Source organism: Oppia nitens, unplaced genomic scaffold (assembly GCF_028296485.1).
Source record: "Oppia nitens isolate AA-2021 unplaced genomic scaffold, nextdenovo-longstitch-racon4-pilon3 scaffold6_pilon_pilon_pilon, whole genome shotgun sequence".
NCBI classification, from domain to species: domain Eukaryota; kingdom Metazoa; phylum Arthropoda; class Arachnida; order Sarcoptiformes; family Oppiidae; genus Oppia; species Oppia nitens.
This window is the reverse complement of record NW_026533250.1, coordinates 203,877-220,089: the sequence shown is the minus strand read 5'-3', so window position 1 is coordinate 220,089 and position 16,213 is coordinate 203,877. Positions and strand designations below refer to the sequence as shown.

Sequence of the window (16,213 nt, the reverse complement as noted above, 5' to 3'; positions counted from 1 at the left end):
ATTTAGTAAATAAATTGATATTTAATATTTAAATTTAATCATAAAGTATTGAAATTAATAAACATTATTTAGATATTATATATTAATTTAAAGCACTTTATTCTAATTATTTAATAATGCAATTCATTGTAATATTTATTATTAGCTAAACATTATAAGTTATCTCATAGCCATAAAAATAGACAAAAAAAGGTTATATGTAAAGTGCTGAATGTGAAACATTTGTATTAGTATAAAAAATAACTGTCCTCTTAGATACTTAAGTTATGGGTAATCATTGATGTCAATATTATGTAATTAAAAAAAATTATGTTTATATTGATTTAAATTTTATTTTAGAAACTTTATAATTTTTTTTAAATATAGAAATATATTTTTTTAATTTAATAATTTTTAATAAAATTTAACTAATAAATATTAATAGCATCTGATTAAACACACATATTTGATAGCACTGTATATCTTGTATTTGTTATAGTAATTCAAGTTCAAGTAATAATATAAAATAGATTTATTGGCAATCAATCAAATAAATATTTAATAATTAATATTTGTATTATTTTTATTGCATTTTAATTTTTGTTGTTTAATACTTTTTTGAAGAAAATGCAAAATATCTAATACTAAATAAAAAAATATTTTTAATATAAAAAACTGTCGGTTATTAGCAAATTTAATGGCAATCTACAGCAATGGAGATGAGAAACCATTAGGATGTGGTTTGGGCTCATGGCGTCCAAAATGTTTGCAAAAGTGGGCCAACACACGAGTGTTTATATTTTTTTACAGTGCAGTGGCTCTCGTGAACGGAACACCCTATGTCTATATGATGGCCTCTCTGACCACATTTGAACGCCGATATGCCTTTAACAGTGTCGTAACTGGTATCATACTCATAGCCGCTGATGTGGCCGCACTTATATTCCGGCCGATTATTGGCTATTTCGCGCACCGTATGCATCGGCCGCGTGTGCTTGGATTGGGACAACTGATATCGGCAATGGGATGCTTTTTGGCTACCTTACCATATTGGCTATACGGTCCTGGAGTACACCTGTTGGGCGCTTCATTTGACAATTCTACCGGTGCTAATAAAACTGGAGAGTTTTGTTTATTAAATAGTTTACTAGAAAATACATGCGATAATAGCAAACAAACCAATGCCTCTTTAATACCGGTCATATGTCTTTGGTTCGCCACTTTCCTCATAGGTCTGAGCTCTGCTTTTTATTGGACATTAGGCATACCATTTGTTGACGATATTGTCAAGAAAAAAAACTCACCAATCGCTATGAGTAATCATTTATTATTATCATTATATATATACTGAGCACCTATACTATCATTTATAATATTTCATTTGATAGGCTTTCTTACATGTTTTCGTTTGTTTGGTCCCACCATTTCATTCATGTTATCATCATTTGTATTGCGTTATTACGAAAATCCATTGAGTAATTTAGATTAAAAAAAATTAATTTTTTTTAAAAATAAATTAATTAGAGTTTTACTTAAAAATTAATATGTAGTCGACTCCGGTATTAAGGATTTAAAGGATCCCCGATGGGTGGGTGCCTGGTGGATTGGCTTTCTAGTGTTGGGCACTGCCCTAATCATTACAAGTTTTCCGTTGCTTTTATTTCCAGCTGATCTTAAACCACAAAATCAAATCAATAATTTTTTGAATAAAAATAATCAAACATTACTACAAAATAGTAATGCTATTAAAGAGAAAGTCAATCAATTGGGTATAAATATTACTTTAAAAATAATTAAAAATTTACAACTATTATATTAAAAAATATAGAAATATTTTATAGTTATAGTTTAAATTGTATTATGTTTAGGTGTTGTCAAACGGGTTACAAATTTAATGACAAATCCTATATACCTGTGCTATGTATTGGGTTCATGTGCCCGACTATTTGGTGTACTCGGTTACGTAWCATTCAAATCAAAATATATTGAATCTCAATATAAAAAATCAGCATCCACTGCCAATTTTATATCAGGTATAAAAAATGAAAATTAGTAATTAACTATATCTAATATTTTACACACAAAAACAGGTATAGTTGGTATACTACCGCAAGCTGTAGGTATACTATTTGGTGGTGTAATATTAACATGCCTACAGCCCGGTCCACGTGTATTGACAATGTTTGTCCTGATTGTCGAGATATTGGGCTCAGTTGGGTTTTTTTCGGGTCTTTTTCTGGGATGTCCGACATCACAGTTTGCATCACTACCCATAAACATTTTGTGAGACGATTAGTATAATTTATTAAAACTTATAGTATATTTACTAATATTTAATTAGGGGAATGGATGTTCAATCACAGTGCAACTCCAACTGTGGCTGTTCAGAGCAACTGTTTCATCCTATCTGTGGTCCCGATAATATTACCAATTATTATTCCCCGTGCTATGCCGGGTGCGCACCCGAATCACTAATCAAATCCGATACGGGACCTAATGTTAGTTTTAAAGGAATGGGATGACAACTATTATTATTATTACATATACTGTTTGTCTTATTTATTTATATATTTATATTATTAATAATAGCAATACTCAATGTGCAGTTGTCTGGAGGGCGGAACAGCTACTGAGGGCTATTGTGACACAAAATGTGGCAATAATTTTGAAATTTTTGTCACTCTTACGAGCATTAGTGGACTAATTGGACAGTTAGCCAGAACAGGAAATTCTATCATATCATTCAGGTTAGCAAATTAATTATTATTATTATTATTGATAATATTAAAAATTAAAATATTTATAATAACAGAATCGTTGAAAGTTATGATAAAAGTCTTGCTATTGGTATTAGCGGTGCTTTATATAGTTTGTTAGGTATTATATATTGTTTAAATATTTTATATCTATTTTTATTAACATTGACTGTTATTATTAGCATTCATACCGAATCTACTAATATACGGTGCTGTGACTAACAGTGCGTGTATGATATGGGAGCAAAAATGCGGTAAAACCGGTAATTGTCTGGTCTATGATTCCGATAAATTTCGTAACCGATTGCTGGGCCTAACGCTAATATTCATAGTAATCGGCTCTGTGTTTGACATATTGGTTGTCATATTGTCGTCGAAGATCAAGAATCTCTACGATGACAACAATGATGAAGATTGTGACAAAACAAAAGAAAAATAATTAGCATTTAAATAGATATAAAATATATACATAAATATATTGATTATAAATATTTTTTTTCGTTGATTAACAATAAGTTATACAAAAAAATATATTCCGAGAATTTTTATTTTGTTTATTTATGAAATTTTCTTATAAAAAATTAATTTGAAACAAACACGTGATTAACATTATATAAATTTTATTATAAATATTTAAAATATTTACTTATCTTTTTCTATTAATCTATTAATTTTTTTATTAGTTTACATTATTATAAAATGATTTGTAAACATTAAGCAGATAGTTGTCATTAAAAAATTAAATAATTTGAAATCATACTTCAAAAAACACATTGCTTACAAATGTAATAATTTAAAGTTCATTTTAGTTAATGTTTAATAATAATAAAAATATATTTACTTTTACTATTTTATAATTAATAAAAAATTTTATATTATATTTAGTAGGTAATATATACAATTAAATTTTCATTCATAAAAAATGAGAAAAAAGTAAATATAAAATAATAAAGTTATTTTTATAAGTGTACCTAACAATAACTAACAGTAGCTAACAATGCACTTAACAATAAAAAAATATTTTAAATAAAAAAATCAATCATTTATCAATTAGCATATAATTATATGACATGTGATACATAATTAAAGTCCTTGGTCGTACCATTCAGTAACACTAATTAAATACAATATTTATTTATATTATAAAAATGTGCAATAAATGAGATAAAATAATAAATAATTATTATCATCGATACATTATCGGTAAATACATTTGTATCATTCAATTTTCAATTTAATTCAATATATGTTCATTGATTATATACTAAATGATATGAAATGTAAACAAATTTGTCAATATGTCATATAAGCTAAGCATTTAAATTTACTGCAAAATAAAAAGTATTTCATTTGAAAAAAATTATATAATTATATAAATATAATTATAGAATGTTTAACAAAAATTGTTTTCAAATAATAATAATATAACTATTAATCAATATTTATTTAAATTAAAAAACTAAAATTTACAATTATGGCTATTTATGCAAGTGTTGAATCACTTGCTGATAACCGTTTGTGTGGTTTAGGCTCATGGCGTCCAAAATCTGTACAATCGTGGGCCACACCGAAAGTATTTATATTCATATTTGGATTGTTGGGTATCATTATGGGCGCACCATATACCTATATGGTTGCCTCCCTGACCACATTGGAGCGTCGATACGGCATATCTAGTCTGGTTATGGGATTTATTTTGACCGGCGATGACTTTGCTGGTCTTATATTCCGACCATTTATCGGTTATTATGCTCACCGACTTCACAGACCCCGGTTCATAGGTTACGCAACGCTAATCATGGCTGCGGGATGTTTTATCGGAACACTACCGTACTTTGTATATGGATCGGGATTTTCCCAAAAGCACACAATCAATAGTGATACTAATAAGTCCAGTGTTGTAGAGTTTTGCGATGCTTTAGATGACATGATTAACGGTACCAAATGTGATCACAATGTTGGAAGTACCGGTGCAACTAATGAGGTTGCTTTTGTACCGGTACTGTTTTTATGGTTATCCACTTTCTTTATTGGTTTGGGCAGTACTACCTACTATATTATTGGTATACCGTTTATCGACGACAGTGTCAAAAAAAAGGAATCACCTATTTATTTTGGTATTATTATTATTTATTTATTATTGTATTATTATTATTTATTTATTATTATTATATATATATATATATATAGTTGGAGACTAAATAACCGAAAAACTAATTTAAATATTGATTACAGCATTACTGATAGCATTGCGTATGTTAGGACCTGCCAGTGCTAAACTACTATCATCTCTGGTACTACTGGTCTATGAAAATCCTTTTTGTATGCCTTGAGTATTAAACTGATAATACAGTATATTATAATATTATAATATTTTATTATAACTCATCTAGATGATACGGGTATTACTGATTTAAAAGATCCCCGTTGGGTGGGCGCTTGGTGGGTAGGGTTTATTGTGATTGGTTTTGCGCTTATAATAACATGTTTGCCAATGTTCATGTTCCCGGCTGAACTACAAACACAAAATATTACATCAAATGATAATCATGAGGATAATAATAAACAAAAACAAATTCATAATGATAATGTTAAACAAAAACAGCAAGCTAAAACATTAAAAGAAAAACAACTTTTGGAAATGGGTATAAATATTTTTAATTAAAAAAAACCATAAATACTACAATATCAAATTAGAGATATTTTTAAATCAGTTAATATCATTTCACACAAACACACACATAGGTGTCCTCAAAAGGATATTACGATTAATGAAAAATCCAATATTTTTGTGCGTAACCATCGGTGGCGGTATCCGTATTTTTGGTGTGGCCGGTTTTGGTACATTTAAAGGAAAATATATTGAGTCAATGTATAAAAAGTCAGCCTCTATGGCTAATCTAGTATCAGGTTTGCAATTTATAAAACAATATTAATATTATTTTGATTTTTAAAAATTTTGAATTATAAATATACAGTATTTATTAACTTTTTAACAACAAATTAATACACAGGTTTGGTGGGTATAGTACCGTCGGTAATCGGTATAATACTCGGCGGAGCGATCATAACATTTCTGACTCCCGGTCCCGGAGTACTTACGACATATGTGACATTTGTTGAGCTATTTGGTTCAGTAGGCTATTTAGCTGCAATGTGGTTAGGGTGCCCACAAACACAGTATTCAGCACTGCCAGGATCAACCAGGTAACTTTCAAAAACTATACGGTAAATCCCAATTGAAAATAATATATATATTTTTTTTGATTTGCTTAGTACTATAAATTATATTGGCAACACTAACTACTCAAGTTGTTTGTCTAACTGTGCCTGTACTGGTCAAACATTTCATCCTATATGTGGACCCGATAACTATACCAATTATTTTTCCCCGTGTTTTGCCGGATGTCCATCAGATTCATTGATCAAAATGACAAACTCGTCAAAAGTTAGTTTTAACAGTTGATAATTATAATATTAAATAGATATATATATATATTGATATGAATTAACTTTATATATATACAGAAGCTATATTCTGGGTGTGAATGTATTGGCGGTGAGGCTACTGATGGTTACTGTGATGCCAATTGTGGCAGCAATTTTGAAATTTATCTCACAGTATTTAGCGTAGCCCATATTATTGGTAGGATTGCCAGTATTGGCAACATGTTTATTGGACTCAGGTATGCAAAGTACCATATTTTGTCAATATATTTTCTAATTAATATGATTTTACTTATTGTATTGAATAAATAAAAAAATTAATGAATGAATTCAAAAAAAAAATAAATATTCATATTATTATATAATAGGATCGTTGACCCTGTTGATAAAAGTTTTGCCTGGGCAGTTTCAGGGACATTTTACAGCCTATTTGGTAATTTGTAGTTTTTTWCATTTACTAATAAAATATATATTATTTAATACAATTTGTTTTTGTTGATTAATCGGTTTAGTTTTCATACCGTACCCAATGGTTTACGGAGCGATAGCCAATTCCGCTTGTATGGTATGGGAGACTAAATGTGGTCAAACCGGTAACTGTCAGATCTATGACTCGGAAAAACTTAAAAACCGATTGTTGGGCACAACTGTAGGACTCATACTCATTGGTTTTATATTTGATTTGATTGTCATTATATTGTCGTCGCGTATCAAACATTTATACGATGATGAAGAAGAAGATGAACAACAAAATAGTGATAAAACTAAAAAATTAGAAAATAAATAATTAAAATAATTTATATAATTAAAATTATATATTTATCTATATATATATTTTATTTATTAATTAGATAAAGTACAAATATGAATAATAATAATAATATTTAAAAATAAGTTTTTTTTAAATATTATAATACAAGTTATATAAAGCTAAAAGAATATTTAATATTTATATATTATTAAATTTAATTTTTTCTTAAATTTAATATGAACTATGTATAAAATAAATAAACTAAAACTTACATATATGTAAAATATTAATAATTCATTAAAGGTTATAATAATACAAATATAGAAAATATAAGATAATGTAGACAATGACTACAAACAACAAAATAGTATTAATTTTTTAAAAATCTATAAACAAATATCATTTTAGAATTAATTAATATATTCATATATATACTGTACTTATTTTTAACTTTAATACTTTATAGTCAATCATAGATTAAATAATATTATAATATATTAATAATATACCAAATGAAATGAAGTAAATTAAACTATAGTTTACAAAACATTTTTAGATTGCAAACTATTTGTTTTTATTATTAAATCAAAATATAAATTTGGAGATTAGTCTTGAAATATGATAAACACTTCAATCAGGTTATAAAAAACACAAAAACAGCTAAATTTTTGGAAACAATTGATTTGCAATTTTTAGTCTTTGCAATTATAAATCCATTCATTTTACTTATGACAGACCGACAGACCGACAGACCGACAGACCGACAGACCGACAGACCGACAGACCGACAGACCGACAGACCGACAGACCGACAGACCGACAGACCGACAGACCGACAGACCGACAGACCGATAGACCGACAGACCGACAGACCGACAGACCGACAGACCGACAGACCGACAGACCGACAGACCGACAGACCGACAGACCGACAGACCGACAGACCGACAGACCGACAGACCGACAGACCGACAGACCGACAGACCGACAGACCGACAGACCGACAGACCGACAGACCGACAGACCGACAGACCGACAGACCGACAGACCGACAGACAAACTTATAGAATTCAGATATGTACTCCTTTCAGGAGTTCGTGAATATATAAAAATAAATATTTTTTATTATATTTTGAACATTATAACTTTGAAAATTCTACAATAAATTATTATTAATAATTAATTGCAATTATAATTACAATATTTATAATTGTATTGAATAAACTAATTAATCTAAATAAATATTAAAATTATATTATATATTTTTATTTTTATTTTATAGAAGAAAATTATGAAAATAGAGAAATAGTTTTTAATTTATAATAAAATAGTGTTTATGATTATTATTTATCACTTATGAGCTTAAAAATTATTTTTATGTTTTAATATCATATTATTAATAAAACATAAAAATAATAGATTTAAATAGATAAAATAATTAACAGTACAGATTATTATTACTTATTAGCATGATCAGTTTATATGAATATTTGTATAACAAATTACAATTATAAATAAAATATATAATTATACTTTAATGTATAATATTTAATAGTAAAAATAAATATAATTTTATAAAGATTTAACAATTGTTTTATTTTTAAAAAACTTAAATATAATGTACATTCAAATGGCAAAACAAAGTCAATTTAAAATTATAAACTAAAATACAAAAATAATAACAACATTTTAATGTAATACAATTTTAAACTCGTATAATATTAATTTTAATTAATAATATTATGATGACAATTAAATTATTATTATAAAAATTTTTAATACAATTATTATTGATTAAATATACATGTAGTTATGATTGATTACAAAAATCTGTAATGTATTTTACTATATGAATAAATTAACTTAATTATTATATTATTTATTATAATGATGTAGTAATTAATGTATTATAAAATTAAATAAATCTTATTAAAATAAAAAACAATTGACCGCAAATATAATAGTATCGAAACACTTCTAAACTATTAATTGGAAACAAATCATAACAATAGATACCAATTGTCGGACCCGACAGWCGCTCAATATATATAAGTATTTTAAATTTTAAACGTATAGATAGTGTCTGATGTTTAGCTAAATAACTATACAATAGATTTAATGGTAAATGCGCTGATCGGCTGATCCATGTATTCATAATATAAATAAATTGTATAAATGAAATAACAAATATTGTTAAAAAAGTAAAAACTACTTTAGCCATAGGTATAGACTCTCTATGAAATGTACCGTAAATACAAAGCAATACAAKTGGTGTTAATAAAAAATATATGATAAATACCAGACATCGGAAATAATTATTAAATTTCATAACAATTTTTGTAAAACCATTGTGTGTTATAATTAATTTGATTAGACGTCGCGGATATATTTTATGCCATTTGTTTGATTTAAAAATAAAATTTGAAATTTTATCGTTTAATTCATTATATTTAAAACGACTAAACCGGACAAAACCTAACCAAATAGCAAAACATGTAAATCCTCCGGCATAGGCTCTTATTATTGTTATACAATGTATGAAATTAGCTATAATAAATCTAACCAACCACCACCACCACCACCAATTGGTTGAGTAGGTATGAAAATCAGTTACCAGTGCTAAATAGTAGGCATATAATAAGAAACTAATTGATATTATAGATGTTATCCAAATTAATTTTTTTATAACAATTAGCAATAAGTTGCCCATCAATGCAAACTGTTTCATTGATGACTGTTTTAGTGGATATTCAAACATTTTGTATTTGATTTTAACAATAATGTCCACTAAATACCATCGGTGTGTCCATTCATAATAATTGTTTAAACAACATGTAATAAATACGGCCAAACTGCCCAATGAAAAGGCTAACGACGCTAATGTATGATTGGCTAACGTATAGGTCGGATCACCCAATAGGTCACATATCCATTGCTTAATTAGATGAGTAAGAGAGGGGGTGGGGGTTTGAAAATAAAAATAATAAAAACTTATTTATAAAAAAACTATTAACAAAAATAAAATAATTTAAATACTTGATTGACAATAGCTGTTGCGGCAAATTTTAGACTAAATATCAATGCTATTAATTGTGTTATCAATACTATAATTAATCGCATTTTATTTAGTTGTCTACTAATATAGTTATCTAAGTTTTCATATAATATTAAATAAAATCGGTTTAGAATTGATTCACAGCTTTCAATGGCCGGTCGTATATCAGTATAATTGTCAGTACTAAACATTTTTATCTATAAATAAATAGTAAATATTATAATTTACATCAAAAATATAAGTAATTATTACGTTTATAAATTTATAACAAATATGATATATTAATTTATAATATAAGATATAAATGTTAAAATACAATTGAAATATAAATTATTAATCTATAAACAACTTAATTTTAAAWTAATATTTATTAAATTATTATTAATATATAAATAATTTACTCAATATAAAACAAAGACTTTTAATAATAATATTCAAATATAATTATTGTATATTAGATACATGTTTTGAAAATACATAATATTTTTCAAAATAAACTACTACCCACTTATAGTTAATTTTTTAATTTAATAATTATAATTATTGATTCATGTAATAGTTTATCAAAATAAAATAAAATTACATTTACTATTATATATATATATATATATATATATAAATATAATTTATAAATAAAACGCTAGAAACTAATTAAATTGTAATCATACTGTTTATATTAGTGTATTAATATTTTTTATAAAATATAATTATAAATAATTTAATTCCAAAAATTTATATCATCTAAAGTAAAAAATTAAAAATTAAGTTAAATCACTATGACTACAGTTAAATTAGTATGACAAAATAAACTCAACTATAGTCATGTGTGGTATCAATTAATTCAGCATAACAAAATAAACTAAACGTTAATCATGTGGTGTATCAAATAATTCTGTATAAAATAAACCAAATCTAATACAAAGTCTAAGAATTAAACATTAAATTTGATAAATATTCCAAAAATATAAATAAATTTTATACTAATCCTCTATATCTTATTTTTAATGTTTTATTCAAATTTAAACTTTAAAATTTATTTTCATTTTTTTAAGTTTGACCGCCATTTTATCTATGTTCCTGAAGAGATATCAAAATTTTTCTGCTGATCCGCTATAACTTATTTTTGATGCTTAATCCAAATCTGAAGTCAAAATTTCAAAATTCAATCAAATGCGGACAGACGGACATATAGAATTCAGATACATACTCTTTCATGAGTTCGTGAACTGATTATTTTTAAAACTATTTTTAACATTACAGTAATAATATACTAATTAAAATATCAATGAAGTAATTAGTTATTAAAGAAACAATAATTATACCAAATAAATAACTACAACTATTTGATATTATATATTATTGATATGATATTATTATATAGTAATTATAATTATATATTTTATCATTGGTTTAAATAAATAATGTAAATTCATCTGTAAAATGATAAATAACAACAATAATTGAATAATTAAATACATTGAAGTTATTTTTTGTAATTAATCCTAAATAGTAATTGATTATATACTATGATTATAAACTGTAATAAATAGTATTAAATTATATTACAGTAGTTGTAAATTACTGAATAATTGGCTGATCTACATTATACTATATAAATCCGTATAAGCAGTTTTGTTAGTATAACTCATATTGTAAAAGGGACCAATTATGCGGTTCATCAATAGATTATGTTGCTAAATTAGCATAATACAGTATAGTTAAGATTCATATAGACTATTAGTAAATAGTATTAAACAGTCTAATAAATTACTAGTAAATTCACTTAAATATTAGGTTTAGTTAGTTTGGGTTAAGTTAAGTGGATGGCACGCGGTAGCGCGCTAGTTACTAAAATTAGGTTTAAATTTAGGTTAGATTTAGGTTTATATTAGATTTAAGAATATTGTATATTGATTATACTGTATCAATAATAATATATACATTGAAAAATTTTCATGTTGACATGTTCTGTCATCTATTGTTTTATATAGGCATAATTAAAAAACCCGAAAAATTTATTGCTATAAAATTATGTAAAGTTATATATTGTAAGGACGGAAATGCCGGAACGATGAGTGTGGGAGTCAGTGAACAAAGTTGTAATTAAATTATCACAAATACTTATTACTTAAAATTGTTTATTAATATTAAACACAATTATTACAATAAGTATTATGTTGGGCCTAACTCGGAACCTAGTATTAAATGTATGCAAGTCTTTACTCTATGCAATACATTGGGTGACTTCTCGAGCTAGAGCTTGGACTCAGTTATATAATAATGTGTGAGTATGTGATACAATGTAAGGTAAAGGACCAATAGGGTGCACTGGGAGGTAGCATAAATAGTGTTACAATATTATACCAAATTTTTTGATAGTCATATAAAAATCTGTTTATTATCTTGTAATTTGTAATATTTAAAAATCTTATTAATTTTTATTACATTATTGTCAATAATATTATATGATAAATATACAACACTTTGGACTCATTGAATGATTTAATGAAACATTTCAATTTTAAATTGATTTGATAAATAATATGATAAAAAATTAATAAACCAATAAAAGATGTCCCAAATAATGTATAATAATATAAATAAATGATTACAAAATTTTTTTATATATCCTTAATATGTCTTTTTTACGACATATCTTATAACACAATTTAAATTAAATGGCAATCTATTCGAGTGTAGAGTCACTACAGCCGCGGGCCTGTGGTGTGGGCTCATGGCGTCCAAAATTTTTGGCCAAATTAGCCACACCTAAAGTGTTCATCGCCTGGTACACTATAATGGGTGTAGTACAGGGCGGCCCATATAGTTATGTGATAGCTTCCCTGACCACATTGGAGCGCCGGTATGCGTTCAGCAGTTTAGTAATGGGTATCGTATTGATAGCCGATGACGTTGCAGGAGTTATAGTAAGGTTTCCTCTCGGCTATTTCGCCCATCGATTTCATCGGCCCCGAGCTATTGCTATCGGACAAGTACTATCAGGACTGGGCTGTTGGTTAGCTGCGGTACCCTATTTTATATACGGACCCGGAACTCATCTATTGGGCGCTTCGTTAGCTACAACAACTATAAACGGAAGTGCCGAGTACTGCAATGCTGGCATTAATGGTTTGGACCATTGCGATCAACACAGGCGACTACAAAACAGTCCGATAATACCTGTAATATGTCTATGGTTTGCTACCTTTCTCATAGGCGCCGGTTCCTGTTTCTGGCACGTCGTAGGCGTTCCTCTGGTTGATGAAAGTGTTAAGAAAAAAAATTCTCCGATTTATTTAAGTTGGTTTATACTGTAGTTATTTACAATTTATTTACCAAAACAAATAAGTTTTGATAATATTTTTCTGCAAACATATATTATTATTAATAGTTATTTAACATATAATTAGGTGTCATATCTTGTGGTCGACTATGCGGTCCAGCGATCGCCACATTATTGTCATCGTTTGTGTTGCGTTACTACGAGAATCCAAAAAGTAAGTGATTATAGTTTTCAATAAAAAAAACTATTGTCTATACTATTGACAAAAAAATATTGTTATTTTTTTATGTAATCGTCAAAACACATAATAGTTGATACCGGTATCCGTGACTTAAAGGACCCTCGTTGGGTGGGTGCTTGGTGGATTGGTTTTGTATGTCTGGGCACTGCCCTATTTATTACCAGTGTACCAATGTTTCTGTTTCCATCTGATATTGCCGACAAAAAGCCTACTGTTGACGACAATAGTGTCAATAAAATTAGTAGAAAAACTAAACCAACTGTCAGTCAATTGGGTAAAATTTAATTTGCATTTATCATTACTTAGGTATTATTGATTGAAATTTTTATTTTTCATAATTCAAATGTCAGATTTAAAGACACGTGTGATGTTATTGTTGAAAAACCCGATCTATATGTGCTATTTGATTGGCAGTATGTGCCAAATGTTTGGCTTTTTTGGTTACTCGACATTCAAAGGCAAATACATTGAGTCTCAATATAAAAAGTCCGCCTCCACTGCAAACTTCATATCTGGTAATTTAGTAGACTATATATATATTACTATATTATTAAATACAATTTATTTTATAAAATTTATTTTGTATAATTAAATATATTATTTTATTAATATTTTTTTAAAAAAAACTATAGGTATGGTAGGTATAATTCCATCAGCAATAGGAATATTTTTAGGAGGTGCATTCATAACGTTCCTCAAACCGGGTGCCCGCCTATTGACAATGTTTATATTTGTTATTGAACTTTTAAGCACAATGGGTCTATTTTCAGGACTATTTTTAGGCTGTCCCAACACACAGTTTGATGCACTACCTACCAGTGCTAATAAGTAATTATTCATAATAATAATTATTAATAATGTATGTATTTTGTGTATATATTTGTAAAGTCGTTTACCAGGATCATGTAATGAAAACTGTTTGTGTCCGTCGCAAAATTTTCGGCCTCTTTGTGGACCCGATAACTATACCACATATTTTTCGCCCTGTTTTGCTGGTTGTCCCGCACAGACACCATTAAAGTCAAGCGATGGCAAAAATGTATGTATTTTTTACCAAATAAAATACATAATTTTATTTTATAGCTATATATGGACTGCAATTGTGTCAACGGTGCGGCCACTGAGGGCTACTGTGATGCTCATTGTGGCAACAATTTTGAAATATATGTCACAATGAGTACCATAGCCGGCATAATTGGACAGTTGACACGTATTGGCAATACATTTGTATCATTAAGGTTAAATATATTTTTAGAGATAATAGATAATAAAATTAATTATTTAGTATACATTATTTTAAAAAATTAACATGATAATTAATTTTGTTTTAATATATAGAATTGTTGCACCAAGTGAAAAAACATTTGCTGTTGGTTTTGCCACTGCTTTATTTAGCTTATTTAGTAAATATTTTATTATTATTTTATTAATTATCATTTTAAATGCATTTATCAAATAGTGTATTGAATTATTTTGTTCATCTATAAATCATTTAATAGCATGGATACCGTATCCACTGGTTTACGGTGCAGTAACCAACACTGCATGTATGGTATGGGAGCAAAAATGCGGTAAAACAGGCAATTGTCTGGTCTATGATACCGACAAATTCAGGAAACGATTGCTCGGTATGTCCATTGGTCTCATATTTGTTGGCTCTGTCTTAGACTTAGCCGTCGTATTCCTGTCCTCACGAATCAAACACCTGTATGTCGAAGATGAAGACATTGATACCGAAAGCGATGAAAATAGCAATAATAATAAAAAATAATATATAATTTTTTAAAAAATAGTAGTTTAAATAATTATTTTTGTCTGTATTATAAAAGTTTTATGTTGATATTAATTTTGTTTGTTTGTTTTAAACTATTAAAAACTTTTATTTATTGTAAACATAAGTAAAATTTCTATAAAATAGATAAAATAAATGCAATCGATTTTAATTATAAAAATACTTAACTAATAAATATATTTTTTATTTAAACTAAATTATTACAAAATAAAGTCAAGGATTAATGTATAGATTAACAAATTATGAAATATTTTTCTTTATTTACGTTATTGTATATAAAATTTTATATAATAATGTATTCTACACTTACAATAAACAATAAATACTGTATAAATATTTATAAATATTATTTATCAATATAATGTATTAATATATTGTATACCGGTATTGAATATATATATATATTATATATTGAAACTTACTATTAAATTAATTATAGGTTAGTTGTTTACTAAAAATAATATTTAGTATTTGAATAGTTTGAGTATATACGCTATATTATATTATAATATTATTATTATTTAATTTTATTTATTTTAGTTATTTTATTATTTATTATTTACTGTGAACATAAAATCAAAATCATATTTGATAAATATTATTTTATTTAAAAAATAATCAAAAAGTTTAAAAGCGTATTTATTGCAATATTTATTGCAATATTATGAAGTTGATAAAAAAAATTAACTCATAGATTATCATATGATTATTTTGCAATTATAGGAAAAAAATTTTTTTAATAATTGTAATTTATCAAAAATACTAAAAAATATGATATTAAAATTTACTGTACTTACTATAATAATCTAGATAAAAAATTTCTTTGATCTAAATTTTAATAATAATTAGTTTTATATAATACTGTGACATATTATTTATAAAAAGTATTTAATATATTGAAAATAACTA

The 16,213-nt window shown here is 26.5% G+C and overlaps 3 protein-coding genes across 3 annotated transcripts; all 3 read left to right on the top strand.

Moving 5' to 3' along the window:
- The first annotated feature begins 590 nt into the window (after window positions 1-590).
- LOC128962328 (solute carrier organic anion transporter family member 2A1-like) lies at window positions 591-3,174 on the top strand. Its single transcript, XM_054308703.1, has 9 exons — window positions 591-1,295; window positions 1,368-1,454; window positions 1,530-1,748; window positions 1,848-2,012; window positions 2,070-2,262; window positions 2,321-2,477; window positions 2,569-2,726; window positions 2,792-2,856; window positions 2,918-3,174. The coding sequence occupies exons 1-9, from the start codon at window positions 677-679 to the stop codon at window positions 3,172-3,174; spliced, it is 1,920 nt and encodes a 639-aa protein (XP_054164678.1). The 5' UTR covers window positions 591-676.
- Window positions 3,175-4,195: 1,021 nt separating this feature from the next.
- On the top strand, window positions 4,196-6,930 carry LOC128962327 (solute carrier organic anion transporter family member 74D-like; the record flags this gene model as incomplete). Its single annotated transcript, XM_054308702.1, has 9 exons — window positions 4,196-4,852; window positions 4,971-5,057; window positions 5,129-5,380; window positions 5,481-5,645; window positions 5,750-5,942; window positions 6,012-6,183; window positions 6,264-6,421; window positions 6,551-6,615; window positions 6,695-6,930. Coding segments are annotated over exons 1-9 (1,971 nt in total), but the record flags the coding sequence as incomplete, so codon positions are not given.
- Window positions 6,931-12,627: 5,697 nt separating this feature from the next.
- LOC128962326 (solute carrier organic anion transporter family member 74D-like) lies at window positions 12,628-15,283 on the top strand. Its single transcript, XM_054308701.1, has 9 exons — window positions 12,628-13,288; window positions 13,399-13,485; window positions 13,583-13,786; window positions 13,863-14,027; window positions 14,145-14,340; window positions 14,401-14,551; window positions 14,596-14,750; window positions 14,851-14,915; window positions 15,012-15,283. The coding sequence occupies exons 1-9, from the start codon at window positions 12,667-12,669 to the stop codon at window positions 15,281-15,283; spliced, it is 1,917 nt and encodes a 638-aa protein (XP_054164676.1). The 5' UTR covers window positions 12,628-12,666.
- Window positions 15,284-16,213: the final 930 nt, after the last annotated feature.